Here is a 21,213-nt window from a genome sequence, read left to right as displayed (position 1 = left end):
CTTGTTTCATGAATTAGCTCCAATTATGTTCACAAGTAGCAAAGACTTAATAAGAATTTGCTTGATTCAATTTTTAATTAAAAAAATAATATCCAAATATTATAAAAGCAAAAGGTTTTTTTTTTTTTTTTAATTTTTAAAATAAAAATACAAAATTGCTTTTTCTAAGACTGTCTTTTTCACTCTATTAACAAGAAAACAATTTTCAAAAAATTAAGAAAACTGTTTTCGATCTGATTTTATTTTGGTTGAAATTCCATTGAGTTGTTGCTGCAAAATGTGTTATATTCTTTTATGTTTTTCAAAGTGATGAAGTAATAATGTCTAATTATTAGGTCCTCCTCAATTATTTTATGTCCTGAAAGGGCATCTACCTTTGAATAAACCTAGAAGCACTGAAGTTTTTGACAATTACATGTATTTTAATGAGCTAAAAGAAAGTCAGAATTACTTCAAAGTTAATGTCTGGTTTCAACTCCAAGTCATTATCATACATCCTCAACATAACATGGATCAAAGACTTCCCAAAATTATGTTGAAGATTTGATTGAAGTCAAGCGATGCAAATGGAGGAATATAGTCAAGTGACCCAAATTGAGATATAAAGTGAGGATTAAAAATAAAAAAATAAAAAAAATTGAGATATAATCATATAAAGTCCAAGACTTTCATAAATGTTGCGCCCACAAATATGAGAAATCAATAATCATGTAATCCTTTAGTCAAAAGCTCTGATTCGATTCAAAATACAGTAAACTTCACAGTTGAACACTTAATATGGCAAAACAGAACACTTGAGAAAGCAATTACTTAGCAATATGGTAAATATATAATTGAAAGATAGTAATATTAATATAGCATAACAACTTTTTTCTGAATCTTACATTGACTCTTGATCATCACGGAGTCATCCGACCAAGTCCGTTATAACTAAAAGAAAGCTAACATATAGCAAAACAGAACCATGTTAATTTCCCTTCTCCCAAATATATATATATATATATGAATCTAAATTATATCAATCTTTCTTTTTTTTCTTCTCTTCGTCACTCTCAAGTAGGTCCTCTAACAACTTGTCATCAAAGTAATAAAATTCAAAAACTTCCTTCCCTTGCTCTGCTGTTGAAGAAGAAGAAGAGGATGATGATGATGATGATGATGAAGAGGTTGGCATTGACGGCAATGGCAACGGTAGTGATGAAGATGATGATGAAGAGGTTGACATTGACGGCAATGGCAACGGTAGTGATGAAGATGATGATGGAGAGACTGACATTGACGAAAATGGCAATGGCAATGGAAGTGCGGATGATGAAGACGAAGAAGCAGAGAAGGGAGGAAGAGGATACTCATTAGGGAAGTTGAGAATGGCTAATGGACCCCTCATTGTAAACGCCGCCCGATCATAAGCTCTTGCTGCTGCTTCTGCAGTAGCAAAAGTCCCCAGCCACAGCCGAGCTCCATGCCTAGTCGAATCCCGAATCTCCGCTGCAAATTTCCCCCATGGCCGCCTCCTCACACCTCTGTATCTAACCTGTGCCTCTGCTCCCTCTTTCACCTTTCCTTCAGCATCTTCCGCCATTGTCTACCTCGCTCAATCAGAGTACTATTAGCTTTATGTCTCCCTTGCCATATATAAGGAAATACTAGTATTTGATTGGACGAAACGGTCAATATGTGGTCCTAACTATATAAAAAATCCAATAATTTACAAGTCTTCTTCAAACGTGCTATATTCCCGGTGAGACATTAATGAAGAACGCAGAGGAGTGATAATGTATTTTTTTTTTTTAATATCATCTTTCTCTTTATTTGTTTAGAGTGTTAATTAGTTAAAATGATTGACTAATAAAACAATCCCCACTTGGAGATTTAAATATTTTGGGAGTTTGCTTTTTCTAGGGATTTTTGTGGACCGTGATATTTTTGCTTTGCTATATCAGCTTGGTGGGTGACGTCAGTCTGATGACGTTTCTCTAATAGTCGTCATCAAATGTTTAAGTAGTAGTTATTAGTGACCTATGAGGCTATGATGCAAGTGGGTACGTAGTAAATAAATTAATAGTAGAAATTTAGATCCTAGTAGGCTATGATGCAAGTGGGTACATAGGTGAGGTCATTTTGCTTACGTTGCTCTAAACCACGGCAAGTCGCGTAATCATTTTTTATGCTAATGAGGTTAGGGTTATCGATTTGATTTTGATGACTACGGCTGTTAATGGCTTGTTTTTCTGCTCCTGATTTTAGGATTTTTTTAATTTGATCACGAGGCTGTTAATTGCTTGTCCTTTTTTACTAACTAGTATGTTCAGTTTTATAGATGGCGGTTTTGGTCACAAGTGCTGTTCTATTTAATTTGAAATCATTTCCAATTCCAAATGAATATGTTTTCGAATATCATTGAATTATAACATATTATATAACCAAACAAGATTTTTTTTTTTTTTTTTTTAAAGTAAATGAGATATATATGCATTATAATTGAAGTTATGTGCAGCTGACAGAAAAAACCACAATGTAAAGAAATCACAAAAGGAAAAATAAAATAAAAATACCACCAGACTTGAGCCATCTGTTGTTGAGCAGTAGATAATTCTTGTGGACTTGGTAGCAGAATGTTGGAGAAAAGACTGCTGATCCCGAATTAAGGAATGGATTTCGAGGGGGAGGAGAAGGAGTTGGCGTTGAAGCTTGGACTGTTGTGTTGAAACAACCTGTGGCAGCAATTAGGCCAAGCATGTCTCAAGTTTTGCATTACTTAAAGGGTCATGTTTCACTCCCTGAGAACTTGGATGCTCTTGTTTTGAATCAAGAGTACCGGGCAGGGCTCAATGATTGTGACATTGTCAGCAACAAGATACAGAGCAGTACAAGTATAGAACTATCTGAAATAAGTGCAGCAGAAATCCCAGAGCATTAGCAAGAAACAAGAGAATCAGAGGATAACCAGAGAAAACCGGATATATATATATATATATATATATATATATAGCAGAGAAAAAATGGGGGCAAAAAGCAGTAGCCATAGACAAAAGCAGCAGCATGGTAGATAGCAGTTTCAAAGAGCAGTACATAGCACAAGATTCCACAACACATTAACTCAACAACATATGGCTCAGCAGCATAGTAGAGAAGCAGAAGCACAATTAATTAGATCCACAAAACACCAATAGAGCATTCATGTAAAAAATGACCAATTGATCCGAGAGAGCAAATAAATTTCATTATAACACTAATACAATGGCCTTCCAAGCTCAAGCCAAACTTTCTCACTGTCACGTGCTAAGCTAATAAAAGACTATAAACCCTACATCACTTTTGTTCTAATCATTCAATGACCCAAAAAGATTCACATTTAACTTCTACAACGTATCAAAAATATCATCACAGCTCAGCAAAAATTGAATTTTACATTCCCAGCCTGATACCAGGGGCATTGACTATAAGATAACCCACAAAACAGAATACAATCACTACTCAAAAAGAACGCATTATGGTCAAGATGTTGAGAATTGATTTCCACCTGAGAAATTTATACTTGCTTCTTTTTTTTCTCCCAAAAAGTAGTAGTTCCGCTGGAAATCCATAACTGCCCAAACCAAATGCCAAAAACCAATCTCTGGCCAAAGCACGGAAGGTGAATATAGAAGGCAATATGAACTCTGCCACAAAAGAAAATTGCTTAAGCGGGTCTCTCCAGAAGTACGAATTATGATATCAGGATCAGGCGCAACTGCCATATACATGTTCCTATCCACATCTAGTAAATTAATGAGGTGCTGCCCTTGATCTGTTTCACTCTCTCCAAGTCCAATTTTTCCAGACCCAGCACCACTTGCATCTAGAGTCTCTAGTATTCTGATTTCATCCCATTTTTCTTCACAAGATTTTTGAACAGCATGCACTATTTCATCACTGGAAGTATAGGCAACACAAATTGAGAGCACTGCTTTGGAGTTGCTGGCTGTGGCTGCCATAGCCCTCTCGGCTGACAACCTGACAGGTTTGCTCAAGAGCCTAAGATTACCTATAAAGTAAACCCTAACTCCATAGCGGTTCACTATGCTCTCTTCTTCGATTAACCCCTCAATTTTTTCCTGCATCAACTCCATAACAGATTGCACTTCTTCCGGACGTCTTTTGAAATTATCAATGCTGAAGGCATAAATAGTTACATATTTCACGCCCAGCTCATAACAATATATAAGCACGGACATGAGAGTCAAGAACCCAATCTTGTGGCCCGTTCCTTCTATCATATTCTGCTTCTTTGCATATCTTCGATTCCCATCCATGATAAAGGCAATGTGATTGGGAATGGGGCCGACGGAAAGAACACGAAAAATGCATCTTCGCAGGAAACTGCCCAAATTACCAAAGATTTTTGTAGTTTGAATATCACTTCTGTTATCCATATAAAAGCCTTTTAAGTGCTAAATTAGTATTGCCAAATTTATCTGTTCACAAAATCAAACGTCCGTCAAAATTATTTCGAGGAAAAAGACACAATCACATAAGTATATACTATATAACCCATGTGGAAACGAAATTGTATGAATTTAAAAACCATAGAGTGTACCATATAAACTAATCATACCACATGTTAAATGGACAGTTAAAACCCATCTAGTCCGTATTTCTAGGAATTAGGGTGATAGGTCATCGACTCATCGTTACCAATGACACCACATTTCAAGTCATTGGACAAGTTTTTGTAGCAGCTAGCATGGTTTGTTCACAAAACTGATCTTATTGGCGATCCATACGGACGTGACGACAAATCTTTTCCAAAATTTCGTGCAGCTCTTTCTGAAATATTTTCATGAATGATCAACATGAACATGTTAATAACTCATCTAGTGTTCAAGAAATATCAACACAAGATAACAACCTTCAACATAGTTTCTTTTTATTCTAGTTCATATTACTATAACAAACTTCTTTTCAAACTCCTACTTTGAGAGTCATTAGGTCAATTAATTTTTTATTGTGTAAATTGTTACCCGTTTAATGACCAACCACTTTGTTAATCTTCTAAAAACTGTTAGATACTACTTATTAGATAAAGTATGAATCAAAAGTTAGTTATAGAAAAGTCTCCCACTAAATCAAACACCTCAATCAAATCTTATTATGAAGATACGCCAACAACAACAGCAACCATCATTACAGTCATAATTATATATCGGTTTACTTATAAAAAAAATTATTATCATATATCGGTTCTTTCATACTAATGTGCTCCACTTACTACTTGTTGAAAAGGAAAGATTCGGTAGTTATACTACCAAATATTATTAGCTGTAAATATAATATTTGGAGGATATTTGTTGTAAATAGAATATTGGTCAAATGCTGTAAATTAAGAAATTATTAATTAGGCCAACTAGTTATGTGCGTGTATTCTCTCTTATACAGAGAACCCGTGTAAACTTGTGAAGTGTGTGCTAATATAGAGAAAATGTTTATTCGATATTTCTTTCCTTTCAAGTTTATATAGTATCAGAACCACCCTAAGAAAAAAAAAAAAAAAAAAAAAAAAAAAAAAACCCTAATTTTCTTTTTTGCACAATTTCTTCGCTGATCAGCTATGTCTGACGTTTCCTCCATGTCAACCTCGCCTATCACAACCCAGTCAACCAATTCGACAACCCAAGCCCCCAGTACCGATTCTCATTCGGTTCAAATCACCAATATTCGCCTTAATGGTGACAATTATTTACGGTGGTCCCAGTCCATTCGGATGTACATCAAAGGGCGGGGAAAGATCAGATACCTGACAGGAGACAAGAAGGCACCAGCATCGGAGGACCCAACGTACGTGACCTAGGATGCAGAAAATTCAATGGTGATGACTTGGCTTGTGAACTCCATGGACAAGGATATTAGCTCCAACTATATGTGCTACTCCACAGCCAAGGAGCTCTGGGAGAACATGAATCAAATGTACTCTGATTTGGGAAATCAATCTCAGATCTACGAATTGACTCTAAAACTTAGTGAGATTCGGCAGGGAGAAGACTCGATCACCAAGTATTTTAATTCATTGAAGCGCCTTTGGCAGGACATGGATCTGTTCAATGATTATAAATGGAAATCCACTGAAAATGCCAATCACTACAAACAGAACATGGAGGCTCATCACATTTACAAGTTCCTTGCTGGGCTCAACGTGGAATTTGGTGAAGTACGAGGACGGATCATTGGCAGGACTCTACTTCCTCCAATTGGTGAAGTGTTTGCTGAGGATCAAAGATAAGAGAGCCGCAGGCATGTAATGTTGGGGAAGAAGCCGACCAGCGAACCTGTTGAGAGTTATGCCCTTATTGTTGCAGAGACTGCTGCTAATAAAGTAGTTAATTTTCAGCAAAAAACTGAAGAGAAGCCACGGGTCTGGTGCAACTTCTGCAACAAACCACACCATACTCGGGAGAACTGCTGGAAAATCCACGAAAAACCAGCGAATTGGAAGAGTAACAAGCCTAGTGACAAAATTAGGCGTGCGGTTCCTACTGCTAGTGAAGCTGAGACAAGTCCCTTAAGCAAGGAGCAGATGAATCACCTTCTGAAGTTGCTGAAATTTAATTCCTCATCTGATATTCCTAGTGTTTCTCTTGCACAAACAGGTAGTGCACTTAATGCCCTTTCTTGTTGTTTAAATTATACTCCATGGATCATCGATTCTGGAGCCTCTGATCATATGACCAGCCTTTCCAATCTTTTTAGCACTTATTCACCATGTTCTGGCCTTGAAAAAATTAGAATTGCAGATAGTAGTTTCTCACTTATTGCAGGAAAATGTTTGATAAAATTATCCAAGAATATAGATCTTAAATCTGTTATCCATGTCCCTAAACTAGCTTGCAACCTTTTGTCTGTGAGTAAACTAACCAAAAAATCTAATTGTCGTGTAATTTTCTGTGATTCTTACTGTGAATTTCAGGACCGGAGCTCGGGGAAGATTGGCAGTGCTAAGATAATAGATGGACTTTACTACTTTGATGGGGACTTCTCCAGTAATAAAAAGGCTTAGGGCCTTAGTAATGTTAGTTTTAACTCTGTTTATGAACAAATAATGTTTTGGCATTTAAGACTAGGACATCCTACCTTTTCATATCTTAAACATTTGTTTCCTACTTTATTTAAAGGTTTTGATTGTTCGTCGTTCTATTGTGAAAGTTATTACTTATCTAAGAGTCATCGTACTACTTATTTGCCAAAACCTTATACTTCTTCAAAACCATTTTATTTAATACAAAGTGATGTTTGGGGACCTTCAAGAGTCACTACTATCTCTAGGAAAAAATGGTTTGTTACTTTTATAGATGATCATACCCGTTTATGTTGGGTTTATTTGATGAATGAAAAGTCGAGGTTGAAAAAAATTTAAAAAAATTTTACACAATGGTTGAAACTCAGTTTCAAACAAAAATTAGCATTTTTCACACCGATAATGGAACTGAGTATTTTAATGAAATTTTGGGGAGTTTTTTGAAAGAAAAGGGTATCCATCATCAGTCTACATGTGTGGATACCCCTCAACAAAACGGAATTGTTGAAAGAAAAAATAAACATTTACTTGAAGTGGCTCGTGCTATAATGTTTTCAATGAATGTTCCAAAATATCTTTAGGGGGAAGCTATTTTAACATCAGTCTACATGTGTGGATACCCCTCAACAAAACGGAATTGCTGAAAGAAAAAATAAACATTTACTTGAAGTGGCTCGTGCTATAATGTTTTTAATGAATGTTCCAAAATATCTTTAAGGGGAAGCTATTTTAATAGTTTCGTATGTGATTAATAGAATGCCTTCACGTGTTTTAAAATATAGCACGCCATTAGAATGTTTCAAAAGAAATTTTTCATTATCAAGGATATACTCGGATTTACCTCTAAAGATTTTTGGCTGCATAGCTTTGTTCATATACCTAATAATACTTGGTCCAAACTTGATCCTCGAGTTGAAAAATGTGTTTTCATAGGATATGCTTCTAATCAAAAGGGATATAAGTGCTATAATCCCCAAAAAAGAAAATTTTATGCACTTACGGATGTCTCTTTCTTTGAAAATAAATCATACTTTCCCAAAAATTCTCTTCAGGGGGAGAATGAGGTGATGGAAGAAATTTTTTGGAATTTATCTCCTACTCCTTTACCAAATGTGATTTTGACTCATTCACCTCATCCTACTATTATTCCCGAAATTCAAAGTCAGGAACAATGTGATAAAACCAATGAAAACAATGAAGGGAATCCTAGTCATATAGTGCTAAACATTACTGTATCTGAAACAGGGGAAGAATCACTACAACTGGGCACTAAAGTTCCCAATACTGAGCCTCTGGTTTATACTCGGAGAATACCTCATCAAAAGAGTCAAAGTCAGCCTATTCCTCTTGGAAATGATCAATCTCAACCTCCGGGTACTGGACCTCCAAATATCACAGGTAATTATGTTTCTAACTCATCTTCAGTTCCTATAAAAAAAAAAGTTCCTATTGTTTCTCCTAACCAAGAACCATTAGACCTTGATATTCCTATAGCTGTTAAGAAAGGTATTCGAATCAAATATCCCATTGCCAAATACCTTTCTCATGAAAAACTCTCTCATAGTCATAGGGCTTTTACCTCAAAAATCTCACACTTGTTTGTCCCGAGAAACATTCAAGAAGCTCTTGATGATCCGAATTGGAAGTTAGCAGTGATGGAAGAGATGAATGCTCTTAAAAGAAGTGGTACTTGGGAGATGATTGATTTACTTAAGGAGAAAAGAACAGTACACTGCAAATGGGTCTTTACTGTGAAATGTAAAGCTGATGGTAGCATAGAGAGGTACAAGGGAAGACTAGTAGCAAAAGAGTTCACCCAGACCTATGGAATTGATTATAAAGAAACTTTTGCTCCTGTAGCCAAGAAAAACTCAATCAGAATTTTGTTAGTTTTTGCTGTAAATTTCAGCTGGCCATTACACTAGTTAGATGTAAAAAATGCCTTTTTAAATGGAGATCTTGAGGAAGAGGTCTTTATGAATCTACCACCTGGGTTTGAGGAAAAATTGGGGCCTAATAAAGTATGTAGACTGAAAAAATCTTTATATGGTCTCAAACAGTCCCCTAGAGCTTGGTTTGAGAGATTTGGGAGAGTTGTGAAGAATTGTGGCTACTGTCAAAGCCAAGCTGACCATACCATGTTCTATAAACACAGTAGAGAAGGCAATGTTGCAGTGTTAATTGTCTATGTGGATGATATAGTCTTGACAGGTAATGATAATGAAGAATTGGAGAGACTGAAAAAGACATTTGCAGCTAACTTTGAGATCAAGGATTTGGGTGCATTAAAATACTTTCTTTATGAATGGAGTTTGCTAGATCCAAAGAAGGTATATTTGTGACAATAAAGCTACTATTCCGATCGCTCACAATCCAGTGCTTCATGACAGAACAAAGCACATGGAGGTAGACAAACACTTCATCAAGGAAAAGCTCGACAAAGGATTGATCTGTATGCCGTAAATTCCTACTACCGAGCAAGTTGCAGATGTGCTTACAAAGGGACTTCCTACAAGACAGTTCGACAAACTAATTGGCAAGCTAGCTATGGAGGATATCTTCAAACCAGCTTGAGGGAGAGTGTTAAAAAGGAAAGATTCGGTAGTAATACTACCATATATTATTAGCTGTAAATATAATATTTGGAGGATATTTGTTGTAAATAGAATATTGGTCAAATGCTGTAAATTAGGAAATTATTAATTAGGCCAGCTAGTTATGTGCATGTATTTTCTCCTATAAAGAGAACCCGTGTAAACTTGTGATGTGTGTGCTAATACAGAGAAAAGGTTTATTCCATATTTCTTTCCTTTCAAGTTTATACTACTCAATTTCATTTTCAATACGGCACAACCAAGGTGTTGTTTGATAACCCAACTCAGTACTTAATTCTCAATAGATCAAGTGTGTTTGATAACACAATTTGAATACCCTAAAAAATTAAGTCCCACTTAATATGGAGTAAAATTTTAAGTCACAGCGACGTTGCTTGTCGCTGAACATTAAAATACAAACAAATGTCAAAGAAATGCTCAATTTACAACTAGCACTTAAAACATCAGCACTAAAAATTCAGCTCTTAAGATTTTTAGTACTTAATTTTTAGTTTTATCAAAAAAAAACCCCAAGTCTTATAGGATTTTAGACATCATAAATATAGCTTCCCCTCTCAAAGTTTTGAAGAGGTTATCTTGAAAGACATGGATAGAAATCCTCATTTAAAATCTTAAACTACCAAATAAAATTCTGATATCAACTTAAAATTTTGATGAAAATGCTTCACACATTTGATTCCAGTGCGATCAATAATTTGAAACTAAAAATTGTAGATCAGATAAAGAATTACTCTTAACCCAGTCTATATAAAAGAAACACAATAAAAGGTTGATATAGAGGAGCAGTGTGAAATATGCCTCAGCTAATTGCTATATCAGGTTCCATTTATACCCCATCACAGGGTTGGCCACTATTATAAACATGACAAAATAAAATTATAGGAGATGAATTTGTCCAATTCGGTATAATTATTTTTAAACAGATGCTTCATATTATAACTATTGCCGTGCAAGGCCATTCGGTACCCTTACAATTGCAAACTCATAAATCGAGTTTCGTGCATACACCAGACTAGCTGCCACTTAGAGCTTGTCTAATGACCTAAAATATGGTATTTTATGAATGACGCTAGTGGAGATGTCTACTGAGCCATATTCATCAAGTAAACAGCTGTATAGACTTGTAATTCAATCAACAGCACCTTAATTGGTTCTTTAGTTCTACAAATTTGTATGGATTTCAAACTTCTTCACTTGTGTAGGTTCTCTCACTAATTTGAACAAAGTTCGGGTTTCTCAACAATAGGTCATTTTGGTTCCTAAAATTTAGCATGTGCTCACAAATTTGATTAGAGAATGAACCAGTGCAAGAGAATTCCAAGATTCTGGAAGTTGGGTAGCTTATTGCAAACAATATCATTTCTACTTCCCGGTTGCTCCAATTCTAATCATTTTTCTCTCTTCAGAGATTGAGCTGGAGCTATGTTAAGAAGCAAAACTTGTTAGGAAGGATATGTCCCAATGTTTGGTTCTTCAGTATCATGTCCTTGCTAAATTATTGCTACTGTTATTGCTGCTATTTAGGACATGACATATAAAACAGTATACGTTTTCAACATGAAGATACAAAATAATAATAATAATCATAAAAGGACTAAATAAAGAAGAAATCATTTAACATGAAAATGGATTTAGCTTTTATTCTATGTATAGAACCTAAAGCTCCAGAGTGAACCTATTAGTTCCAATGCCAATGCTCAATTCCAAAGCATTGCTGTTAATCTGTCTTGCCCACAGTCCACAAAAAATATCATGGTTACTGTAGAATTTAGTGAAGCAAAACAGAACGAGATTTGAGAAAATGAATGCAGGCACAGCTGGCAATGCTTTAATTGGGCTTTTGGAGGGTACGGAAGGATATAAAATGAGGTACTAAACCATAATACAACCAGAAATGGAAATTTGCTAAACCAATCATGGTGACTACTTTCAAGGTGGGGAGATGGGGGTTAAGAACTTTCATGTTGATAGAGGACTACTAATTTATATTACAAATTTACAATAAGCAAGCAATCAAGTGGCAGTATTGAATGCTTATTCGTATCTATATTGATTAATCCTAGACTCCTAGTCTGAGCATTATTTCCTTGGTTTATGCATAATGGGTTTACCCTCTAAAACCATATTGGAGGTCGTATTTGAATACAACAAGCACACTTATCGCACAAGAAAGTTACAGGGAATTGATTAGCCTAGATCTTGTATTTGTTCTTGAAATTACCTTCTATTAACAAAGTTGACATGACCAGGTCCCGGTAGGCATACTAAATCACCAAATACAATACTAGAGTTGATTAACAAATGTAAAGAAGATAAACAACACAGATATGAAAGATCAACATGACCAGCATCCGTAAAGAAAATTTTGAACTAACAAATTTGGAAAATCATCATTTGTAATAGTAAAACTACATATCTACTTTGGAAGGTAGAGTAGATACCATAAGGCTACAGGCCTTAGTGGTACATAGCATACAATTTAAATCAAGAAGTTGTTCAGAATTGAGAAACAAAACAAAATCAAATCAAATTAATCAATAAGCAATTTCATAACAATGAAACCTAGTCACAGAACAAATTTAGACTATGCAACTCGAAGACTAAGCAATGACACCTAATGAACGAATCAATCTCTAGTATTTATTTACATACATATAATACTGTAAGTTTTTTTTGATAAGTAACATACATATAATACTATAAGTAAACATATCTATTCAGGATTATTCATAGTATGCTATTTTTGGCCCAAGAATTAGGGTGATTTCACTTAAGAATTTGGGAAAAGCGATTAAAAAGAAAGAAAGAGTCTGAGCATTATTTAGGGTGATTGAAGTAATAAGTGAAAATAAATAATTAGAATATCGTGTTACCTGTAAATCTCTGAATAATCACCAAGAAATATGTAAAAATAAATATATTCATTCAATAATTTGGGAACGTCAATTAAAATTAACGAAAGAAATTATTAGAATAAAATCTATACTGAGGTAATTAGTGAAATAATATATATATATATATATATATATATATATATATATCAAAAAGTTCGTTATTACCTGTAAATCTCCAATTGATTACCAATAAATACGTAAATTTCACTAAACAATTTGGAAAGACCTATCGAAATGAACGAAAAGAGTAAAATTTATAGTGAAGTAACGAGTGAAAATAAAGAAGATAGTTTATTACCTATAAATCTGCGATTGATTAAGGAGAAACATGCAAGTATTCGCAGTTGGCAGGAGTTGAGACAGACGATATGGAGAGAACAATATGCAGCGGTGAGATGGAGTCGACATCAGAATCCCATAGTCGAACTCCACGGCATTGGACAGCAGTCTCTTTCCCTCTCTCTACCAGGAAAATTGAACTAATAGCCGGTTACCTGAGAATTGAGATCGATGCTTCTATGTTGACTTTGCTAATATGTTATTTATTTATTGGGAAACTTACAGATACATGAACTTTGGGAGGGAAATTAACACTTATGTAAGTCAAACTTCACCTAAATGAAATTTTACCAGTTTGACTTCAGTTAAATATAAATTATTCTCACCAAGTTCATGCATATGTAATTTCCCCTTATTTATTTATTTTTAATCCCTTCATCCGCTCACTTTGCTTCTGCAAACACTTGGCTATTGATTTAATGCCTAAGTTGGTACAAATGAAAATGGAAATCAAAATGGAAGGAAATGGAGTGAAATAGTCATTTTTATTCTATTGATTTAAGGCCTAATTTGGTACAAATGGAATGAGTAAGAATAATATTTGGGTCTTCTCTAGAAATATGTGCTCCAATGTAATTATGACACTTGTCTAAAAAAAAAAAAAAATTCAAAGATGAACTCACCCATTTTGTACGAATTAAACCCCTTTTTTTTCTTTTTCTTTTTATTATTTCCATAAACGTTTTTTATTTCTTATTTTTCTTTCCATCTTAATCACGGTCATCTACCTCTCTTCCTTTCCCTCCACAGCAAAACAAATCCTTTTTAGCTCTAATATTATTGTATAACGATCTCTTTTTTAACCCTAATATTATTGGTTAGCGATTCTTTTTTATTTTTTAATTTTTATTTTTATTGATATATAGATAAATAATTATTTAATGAAAATCAATAATAAGAAAACCTTATTGTTTTGCTTCAATAATAAAAGTTTTCATCAACTCTGCATCAATCAAGAAGGATAGATGGTTATTGAGGGGATACTTCAAATTCAATCAATGTTGAGTTTACTTTCTAGAGTTGCAAGAAATAAGGTTTAAGTTCACTTAACAATTTAGTAGAATATATCATATATGTGTAAACTATTTACATGGACTACAATAAAATGATGAACTTCACCCTCCTAACCTAAAATATTGTCCTTATTTTATTGTAAATAAGAAATGATATATGAATGAAATGATATATGAATGAAATGATAATTACTATTTTAAGTGGAGGTGGTGAAAGACGGAAGCGGCACTGGAAGGCAGCGGCGGTGGTGGAAATGTGATGATTTTTATAACTAAAAAAAAATATTTAATTAAGTTTTATTTTTTAAATTTACTTGGAATGAAATGATAATTTCACAAGTTTGTTAAATGAATTTTCATTCCAAAAGAAAGTTCATTCCCATTTTAAATCGTATTAAACAAATTAATGGTTGAAATGAGTATTTTATCACATTCCATTAATTTCCTTTCAAGTGTACCAAAGTAGGCCATTTCATTGCCAAATATTAGGGACTTCATCATTTTCCTTAAACACATCGCCAAATTATATTAATATGTCAAGAAGAATTATATTTGTCCATAAAAAGGAACTCTTCTATTTAAGAAAAATTATTAGATGTTTCGGAACTATGTGATCCCGTCAATCATAAGTTGTCACACACTAAGTTACATAGAGCAAGTGTGTGAGTAAGAGAGCAAAAACAGCAAAATCTAAAATTTGGTTAGAGCAGTAGCGCCTCCAAAGTGCTTATATACTTATGCGCTATTAAATATGTGTGTATGTGTAAAAATATTTTCAACATTTGTACATTTGCTAAAGACTATATACTTTGTGGAATAATAAAAATGTAATTTCACTATAATGAGAAATGCATTTGAGTTATATTAATCTTATTTCTTCTATATTTGAACATACATAATTAGTAATAATATTTAAAATACAAAATTAAAATGTATTTTTAAATATATAGTAAAAATTGTAACGTGAAAAATCTATATATTTATTATAGATTTTTAAGGATATATTGTTTACTGAATTTGAAGATTCGGTAAACTGAATTCAAAGATTGACATAATTGAATTGAGAAATTGAGAAGGAATCATGTGTAGTAGGTGATCCAATAAAAAAAAACTTACACCCGTGAAAGTTTGTAATTGACCGGATCATTACCATTAAATATTTTTCGCCCTTATTATTGGCTTGCGTACTTTGTATAATATATTAAAAATAATAATTAAAATGAATGGAAAATAAACTAATTTTTGGTGGGTGACACCAAATCAAATAATTGACATTTCAAACGCCTCATAAGATTATTTAGCAGATTTATTCCTAGGTATAAATTTGGGTATTTTTCATGCCTGAAATTCTATATCCAATAATCTATACCCACCCAGAGTGCGACATTGTGTGGTTGCTATTCTATAATTGACAATTACATTTTGAGATTACCAAATTATGTCTTGATTTGAAAATTTTAATGAGTTTTTAATAAGGACTCTAGATTGTTTATTAGGTCACCTTTTTAATTAATTTTGTATATTAGGCAAAACTCTTTGTAAAAATAAATTCCAATGCTCAACCATATTTATTAAGGAAAATGATTTCCTATGTGATGTAAATTAATTTTCGTTCTCTTTTAAGTTTATAACGGTAAAAAAATAAATTAAATTTGTTACTTCATTTAGCTCACAACGGTCCAATTTTAACGTTTAATAAAAGACCCCACTGTATTCAAATCTTTAGTCCCCTATAAATAACATAACCAATTTCATCATAAAAAGTTTCACATTGTTAGCATTAGTTAGATGGTCATTTGCTATTACTACAGTAGAATTATAAGGAGAGCTCCTACGGTAAGGCCGCGTCACATGTGATTACCACCTCTTCCCGCGAGGATTCTGGCGCGAATCTGACCTGGCAAGCAGACACATCAGCATCCAGCTCAGCTTTCCCGCCAGAAACCCCAGTATACCTACCCTTCCTTCCCTTTCCCCAATCCATCGCCGTCACTGTAATTTCATCCGATCGAAAAACTCTATTGCTCGGCAATGGAGTCCTCAGAGTCGTCACCGTTCGATTCGTTCAAGTCAAAGAAGGTATTCCATTCGGTCTCCAAATCATCACAGTCCGATCAAACGACCAGAGCTTCGGATCAGAATCCATGGAGCTCCAAAACCCCCGAGAAGCCGACGGACCCTCCTCGCCGTGCTCGAAACCATCTCACCGCAATGTCGATAAAAGAAGTGAAACAGTTCGCGAAAGGGCTCCAAAAATCGAATCAGGACCGACCTATTCGGAGCGACCAAATCAGTTCTGCCAGACAGCAGATTGCGTTGCAGCGGAGCAAATCTCCGGCGGCAAAGTCGAAGAAGGTTGACAGCTCGATGAAGCTTCCGGAGAAGTAAGTTTTTTTGCATATTCACTCATCTTTTATGGATCGTATTTAGTAAATCTCTCGTGATGTTTACTAGAGTCTGGAAAATTGAGATTATGAAAATTTGAAAAGGAATTGGGGGTTGTCTGGTCTTGTTTGGTAAATTTATTGAGTAATGGATTATAGTCAATATTTAGTGATGGTGTTTGTGTTTATAGATTTGAAAAATTAGGGATTTTCTATGTCATTTTGTCGAATTAGTTGAACCAGTCTTTTAATATGTTGTTGCATTCGCATATTCCTCAAATAGTGGAAAAATATGATTCTGTTTCATTAAAACATTGAGGGTTTTAAATTTGCATGGTTAATAGGATTTTGATTTTGATTTTTTTTTTTTTGGTGTCTCCTTTGAAATATTTGATTAATAGCTGTCTGCTGGTTTGGTGTATATTTTGTTGATATTGTTATATTTTGTTTTCAGATATGAGATTTTGAGTAAGTTCTTTGATAGCTTGGATTGTTCAATCCGGCTGCTACGGTTGAAGGGAATGGTGTCAACATTTACAAACATTAGCCCCAAAATTGAGTACTTGACCGATAGGTACTAAAATTTTGTTGTAAGCAAGTTTTCGGATTATATTATCAATATTATTTCTATTAGTGTATAATTTTTACTAATTTAATGTTTTGATTTGATCTTTAGGAGATTTTCACAGGGTCATTTAGCTCAATTAAAATTTATATTACCAGAGGTGATTGAGATAAATAAGGTTCGTATTCACAATGAGCACACAGATTGCAAGACTTCAGATCTTCACGTTACCCTGAATGTCGATGCAATTGGGAATGATGGGAAGCTGAAAACAGATAGTGGGAGTTCACATGCGAGGAAGGCCTTTCGTGCTCGACTTATGGATTTCTTCAAATCCCATCCCGAGGTATACATGTTTTATACTTTTAAGTGCTATATATATGAAGTGGTTCAACTTTTGCTTCCTTTGTATGCAAATATGCAATGTTCACATCAGTCTTATTTATGTTTGAGGACTAGCAACAGTCCATGCTGTTTTACCCTTAAAGTTGTATCAAGTTTCAATTTTATTTTTTAGATTTTTTTGAGCCATATATGAAAGCTGAATAGCTTTGTTTTACTGACTATCGAAATTGTGCTTGAAAATTTGGAATTGGCCCAAAAAGGAGGAAATAGATTCCTTAAAACACTGGCAATGCAATCTGGTTCTGTTTTGATCTGGTTTTTTACAAAATGGTGTGTTGTTAACAGTGCCAATTCTGCATTCAGGGGGATGAAGTTCCGGAGGAAGCACTTCTGGAGCCGTTCAATCAGTCAAAGCCAGGTGCACCTTCAGAGCATCATCCGGCAGCACCCGCATCCCATCTGTCTCAATCTTTCCAGAGGCGCTTTTCACAGAAAGGTTCATGCCCTGAAGCATCGAAAACCAACCAAAAACCATCAACAGCGCCTCTTCAACCTTCAGTTCTTCCAGTTTTGGGACTACAACTTGACCAGAATTCTAAAGAAGAAACCACTGCATCTGCTGCTCCATCTCCCATTAAATTTTCTTTGAATTCAACCACTAGTGGAAAATGTTTAGAATCTAGGGCCTCTCTAACTTGTCAATCATCATCTCGTGTGCCTACAACTCCAATCAAAGAGAGAGATTCCACAAAGACTGAAGACTGTTCTTCCATGGGAACTGATACCATCCAATTCACTCCTGCAAAACTTGCTTCAACTCCAGCAAAGCTGATGAATACAACACCTGCGCTGCAACCACCAAAGAGGAGCTGTATGAGCCCAGATGATGATTCAACCAGCTCGCCAGTCAAATTAGTTAGGCGTCCACCCCGAAGTAGGTCATTGAAATTTGACACTCCTGTGAAGAATGCAAAGGTCGATGAAGTCGATGAGATTGGAGGATTATCAGATGACAATGATATTTTTGAAATTCTTCCCGAGAGTCTTCTACAATCGGTAAGCCCATCATGATTTTCACTTTGTCAATCCTTTCCAGAGCATGTTCTTTGATTGTTCCACATGCTGATGGCATTTATTAGTTTTATTTGACTTGATAGTTATTGTCGTTTATCTAAATTTCAGTCCCTTTTATATGTCCATTGAAAATTAAATTAGGGATAGGAGATCAAGAAGAGACTTGCAGTATTGTGATTGTGTGCTACTATCAGTTGAATAATAATTTGCATGATACTCGCTTAATAAGGTAGAGTTGTGTTGTCTCCCTACTGATAAAAATCAACTTCCCATAATATATACATACATATATATATATATATATACACAGAGAGAGAGAGAGAGAGAGAGAGGACAGCCATCTTCATTTGTTTTGAGGACTTGTAGAATTTAGTTTTTCATAAAGTATGAATTTCTTGTCTAAAAAATGCAAAGTGTTTTTACTGGAAGCATTTCTTGTATATACTTGCCATATGCAACTTTGGATGTGTTTTGCTGAAAATAACAGGCTGTGTGCTCTATTGACGCTACTGTTTCTTTACATATTGTTAAAGAGACAAACGTTGTTAAATCTATTGTGACAACTACAGGATTGTGGTACATCTGAGGCAAGAAACTAACTGCATTTTCACACTGCAGATAAGAGAGAAAGAAAGAAAATCAATAGAGGATAAGGATCCAGCCATCTCACAAGCAAAGTGGCGGAGGCAAATGATTGCCAGCTTACCTAGGCTCTTCGACATGATTCGTTTACTATTTCAGTCAATTAACCGTTCTCTTATCACAAAAGAGGAGCTTATACACAGGATAGTTGCATGCCATATGGATATTGTTGACAGAAGTAAGTCCTAATTCTTGTCAATGGGAACATAGATCTCTTCTGATGTTACTAGGACTGTTCGAGTTAATTCCTCCTGTTTTTTATTACCAGGAGAAGTCGAAGAGCAGCTCAGATTGTTGCAAGAAATAGTTCCAGAATATATTTATGAGAAGGTGGCATCAACAGGGGATATTCTTATATGGTAAGTCTATGTTTTGTGCAATTCATGGAGTCCGTCCAAATGATCTGGCCAATTGCTACATTTATATTTTGGTAGTGTTTGAGTTAAAATTTCTTCTTTGGCAGTGTCAATAAAATATCGTGCCCTGAGGCAATGCGTGCAGCACTCGCAGAAGTGAAGTGAAGAAATGCCCAAGGCGAAGTGATAATTGAGACTCAACTTTCTAACTTATTGAAAGAAGCATGCTAGTGGTGTTCAATATGTACTCTACACTTGCTATTTTGTAAATTCCTGTTTTGTTTGACGCCTCATCTAGTTTCAGACCCTTTGAGTATGGGCTAAATTTCAAGTGTCTGTTGAGATGCTTTCCTCTTTTTTTATATGTATATATTTTCCTGCAATTGGAACTTGGAAGTTGCTCAAGCATGAATCTGGAAGCTTATATGATGCAATACTCGCTGCCATTAATTGAAAATTGTGATAATGCCTTTTGAGAGGATGTGTTTCCCACCTACCATTTTTTGGAACGAAAGTTTGGAATTAGTGGTATGCTATAAATTGTGCCCATCCAGGGTCCAAGCATGAGCTTCACATCTAGAAGACCACAGTCCATGTGTATCTACGCATATTTGATATCACATGAGCTTAGGGTTCTAATTTAATGCAGTTTACTCTTGAGATTTAGAGAATCTGTTGTAGAATCTTCTCCAGTGCACCAGATGATTCCGTGCAATTTAAGTTCTGCAGCACAATTTACTTCGAAGGCAACACATTACATCAAGATTCAATACTCAAACACCATTAAATCTCCGTAATGCATCATCATCCATTTAGGAAATAATATAGATTTTAATTGGGAAGTTTAATTTCTTGTAAGGTTGTATCCGGGTCGATAATGCCTAAGAAATCCAACTTCTGCCAATAAAAAATCTAAATTGTACTGTTCTCTATTAATTATCAACAAGAAATGAATAATCATGAAAGTACTCCAATGAGATCAGGTCAAGAATCAAGAAGCACCAACCAACTAGGTACTAACTTGGTGCACTCATTTTTGTCTTGGCTTCCGAATGTGTCATGCAGAAATGGACCAAAAACTTCTTGAAGTAACCGTCCGCTTTTGTCTCTAACAATTGTATGTGGCCACCTGATATATCCCAATATTCCAATTCCACCCTCCACAAAATTTGTGATTTTAGTAACCGCAGTTCACTAAAGATTTTTGTTAAGTTTGTGGATGCTAATATGCGCAGTGTCATCTCTATAAACTGCAATAATAATCATGGACAGAATAGTCATTTTAGCATCAGTCACTCTCAAAGGTGAAAGGACTATGTCTATAAACTATAATAACTGCATTCTATCTTACAACTTTGAAGAAGACTCCAATGGGAGTTTTGGAAATGATTTCACATAAATACATGATATAAAGATACCAAAGGTATTAAAAAACAGACAGTATTGTGTGGGTAATAAGGTGAAGGTGAGGAATTAAGGAGATGGATATGAGGAGGAGGGAATTGATGTATGCCTTTAGAACACCCCAACACCCTTCTTTAGGGACTAACAACTGGGGCGGTGCTTCTCCGTTGTTGGCAAGAGACATATCCAAGGAATCCCTTGAACAGAGGTACCTAAGGCTCAACACCATTCGAACCCGAGACGAAATCTTTCCAGCAGGAGATGATGGTTCCATCCACTTGCCTCATCACACTACTCAAGCTCCTCCCACGCCAAGTCGACGCAGGGGATTTCTGTCGAAGCTGTTTTGGCCAAAGAGGGAGAAGACCACACTAGGTTCCACTACAAAGAAAAGGATGAGATTGTTCCCTAGATGGGACCCAAAAAATAGATGGCCTCAGGGTTGGTGCTGAATGTTTGATCAACTTTCTTGCATTCAGAATTAATCCCAATATGTAAAGTAATAACATCATGATGTGACAAGGATGATTT

General features: G+C 35.0%; 3 protein-coding genes across 4 annotated transcripts; 1 reads left to right on the top strand and 2 right to left on the bottom strand.

Annotated features, from left to right (window-relative positions):
- Nucleotides 1-1,018: 1,018 nt before the first annotated feature.
- Nucleotides 1,019-1,827, bottom strand: LOC132268351 (ethylene-responsive transcription factor ERF098-like). The gene has a single exon (XM_059769208.1). It carries the CDS (start codon nt 1,580-1,582, stop codon nt 1,019-1,021), a length of 564 nt encoding a protein of 187 aa, XP_059625191.1. The 5' UTR covers nt 1,583-1,827.
- A 1,323-nt stretch (nt 1,828-3,150) lies between these two features.
- Nucleotides 3,151-13,090, bottom strand: LOC132269034 (dehydrodolichyl diphosphate synthase CPT3-like). Of its 2 annotated transcripts, XM_059770028.1 has the most exons (3): nt 12,859-13,090; nt 4,598-4,809; nt 3,151-4,457 (listed from the first exon to the last, which is right to left on the bottom strand). In XM_059770028.1, the coding sequence occupies exon 3, from the start codon at nt 4,413-4,415 to the stop codon at nt 3,498-3,500; it is 918 nt and encodes a 305-aa protein (XP_059626011.1). In that variant the 5' UTR covers nt 4,416-4,457; nt 4,598-4,809; nt 12,859-13,090; the 3' UTR covers nt 3,151-3,497. The 2 variants fall into 2 exon arrangements, with proteins under 2 accessions (XP_059626011.1, XP_059626010.1); XM_059770027.1 differs by lacking the exon at nt 4,598-4,809 and having other exon boundaries at nt 12,859-13,089.
- A 2,778-nt stretch (nt 13,091-15,868) lies between these two features.
- On the top strand, nt 15,869-19,742 carry LOC132269033 (CDT1-like protein a, chloroplastic). Its single transcript, XM_059770026.1, has 7 exons — nt 15,869-16,296; nt 16,751-16,870; nt 16,973-17,207; nt 17,570-18,262; nt 18,899-19,100; nt 19,191-19,281; nt 19,386-19,742. The coding sequence occupies exons 1-7, from the start codon at nt 15,944-15,946 to the stop codon at nt 19,441-19,443; spliced, it is 1,752 nt and encodes a 583-aa protein (XP_059626009.1). The 5' UTR covers nt 15,869-15,943; the 3' UTR covers nt 19,444-19,742.
- The last annotated feature ends 1,471 nt before the right edge of the window (nt 19,743-21,213 follow it).

This window comes from Cornus florida, unplaced genomic scaffold (assembly GCF_030987335.1).
Source record: "Cornus florida cultivar Cherokee Brave unplaced genomic scaffold, ASM3098733v1 CherokeeBrave_3.0.0_Hap2_Chr08, whole genome shotgun sequence".
Taxonomy (NCBI): Eukaryota; Viridiplantae; Streptophyta; class Magnoliopsida; order Cornales; family Cornaceae; genus Cornus; species Cornus florida.
The sequence above is the reverse complement of the archived record's forward strand: the minus strand, read 5'-3'. Positions and strand labels throughout refer to the sequence as shown.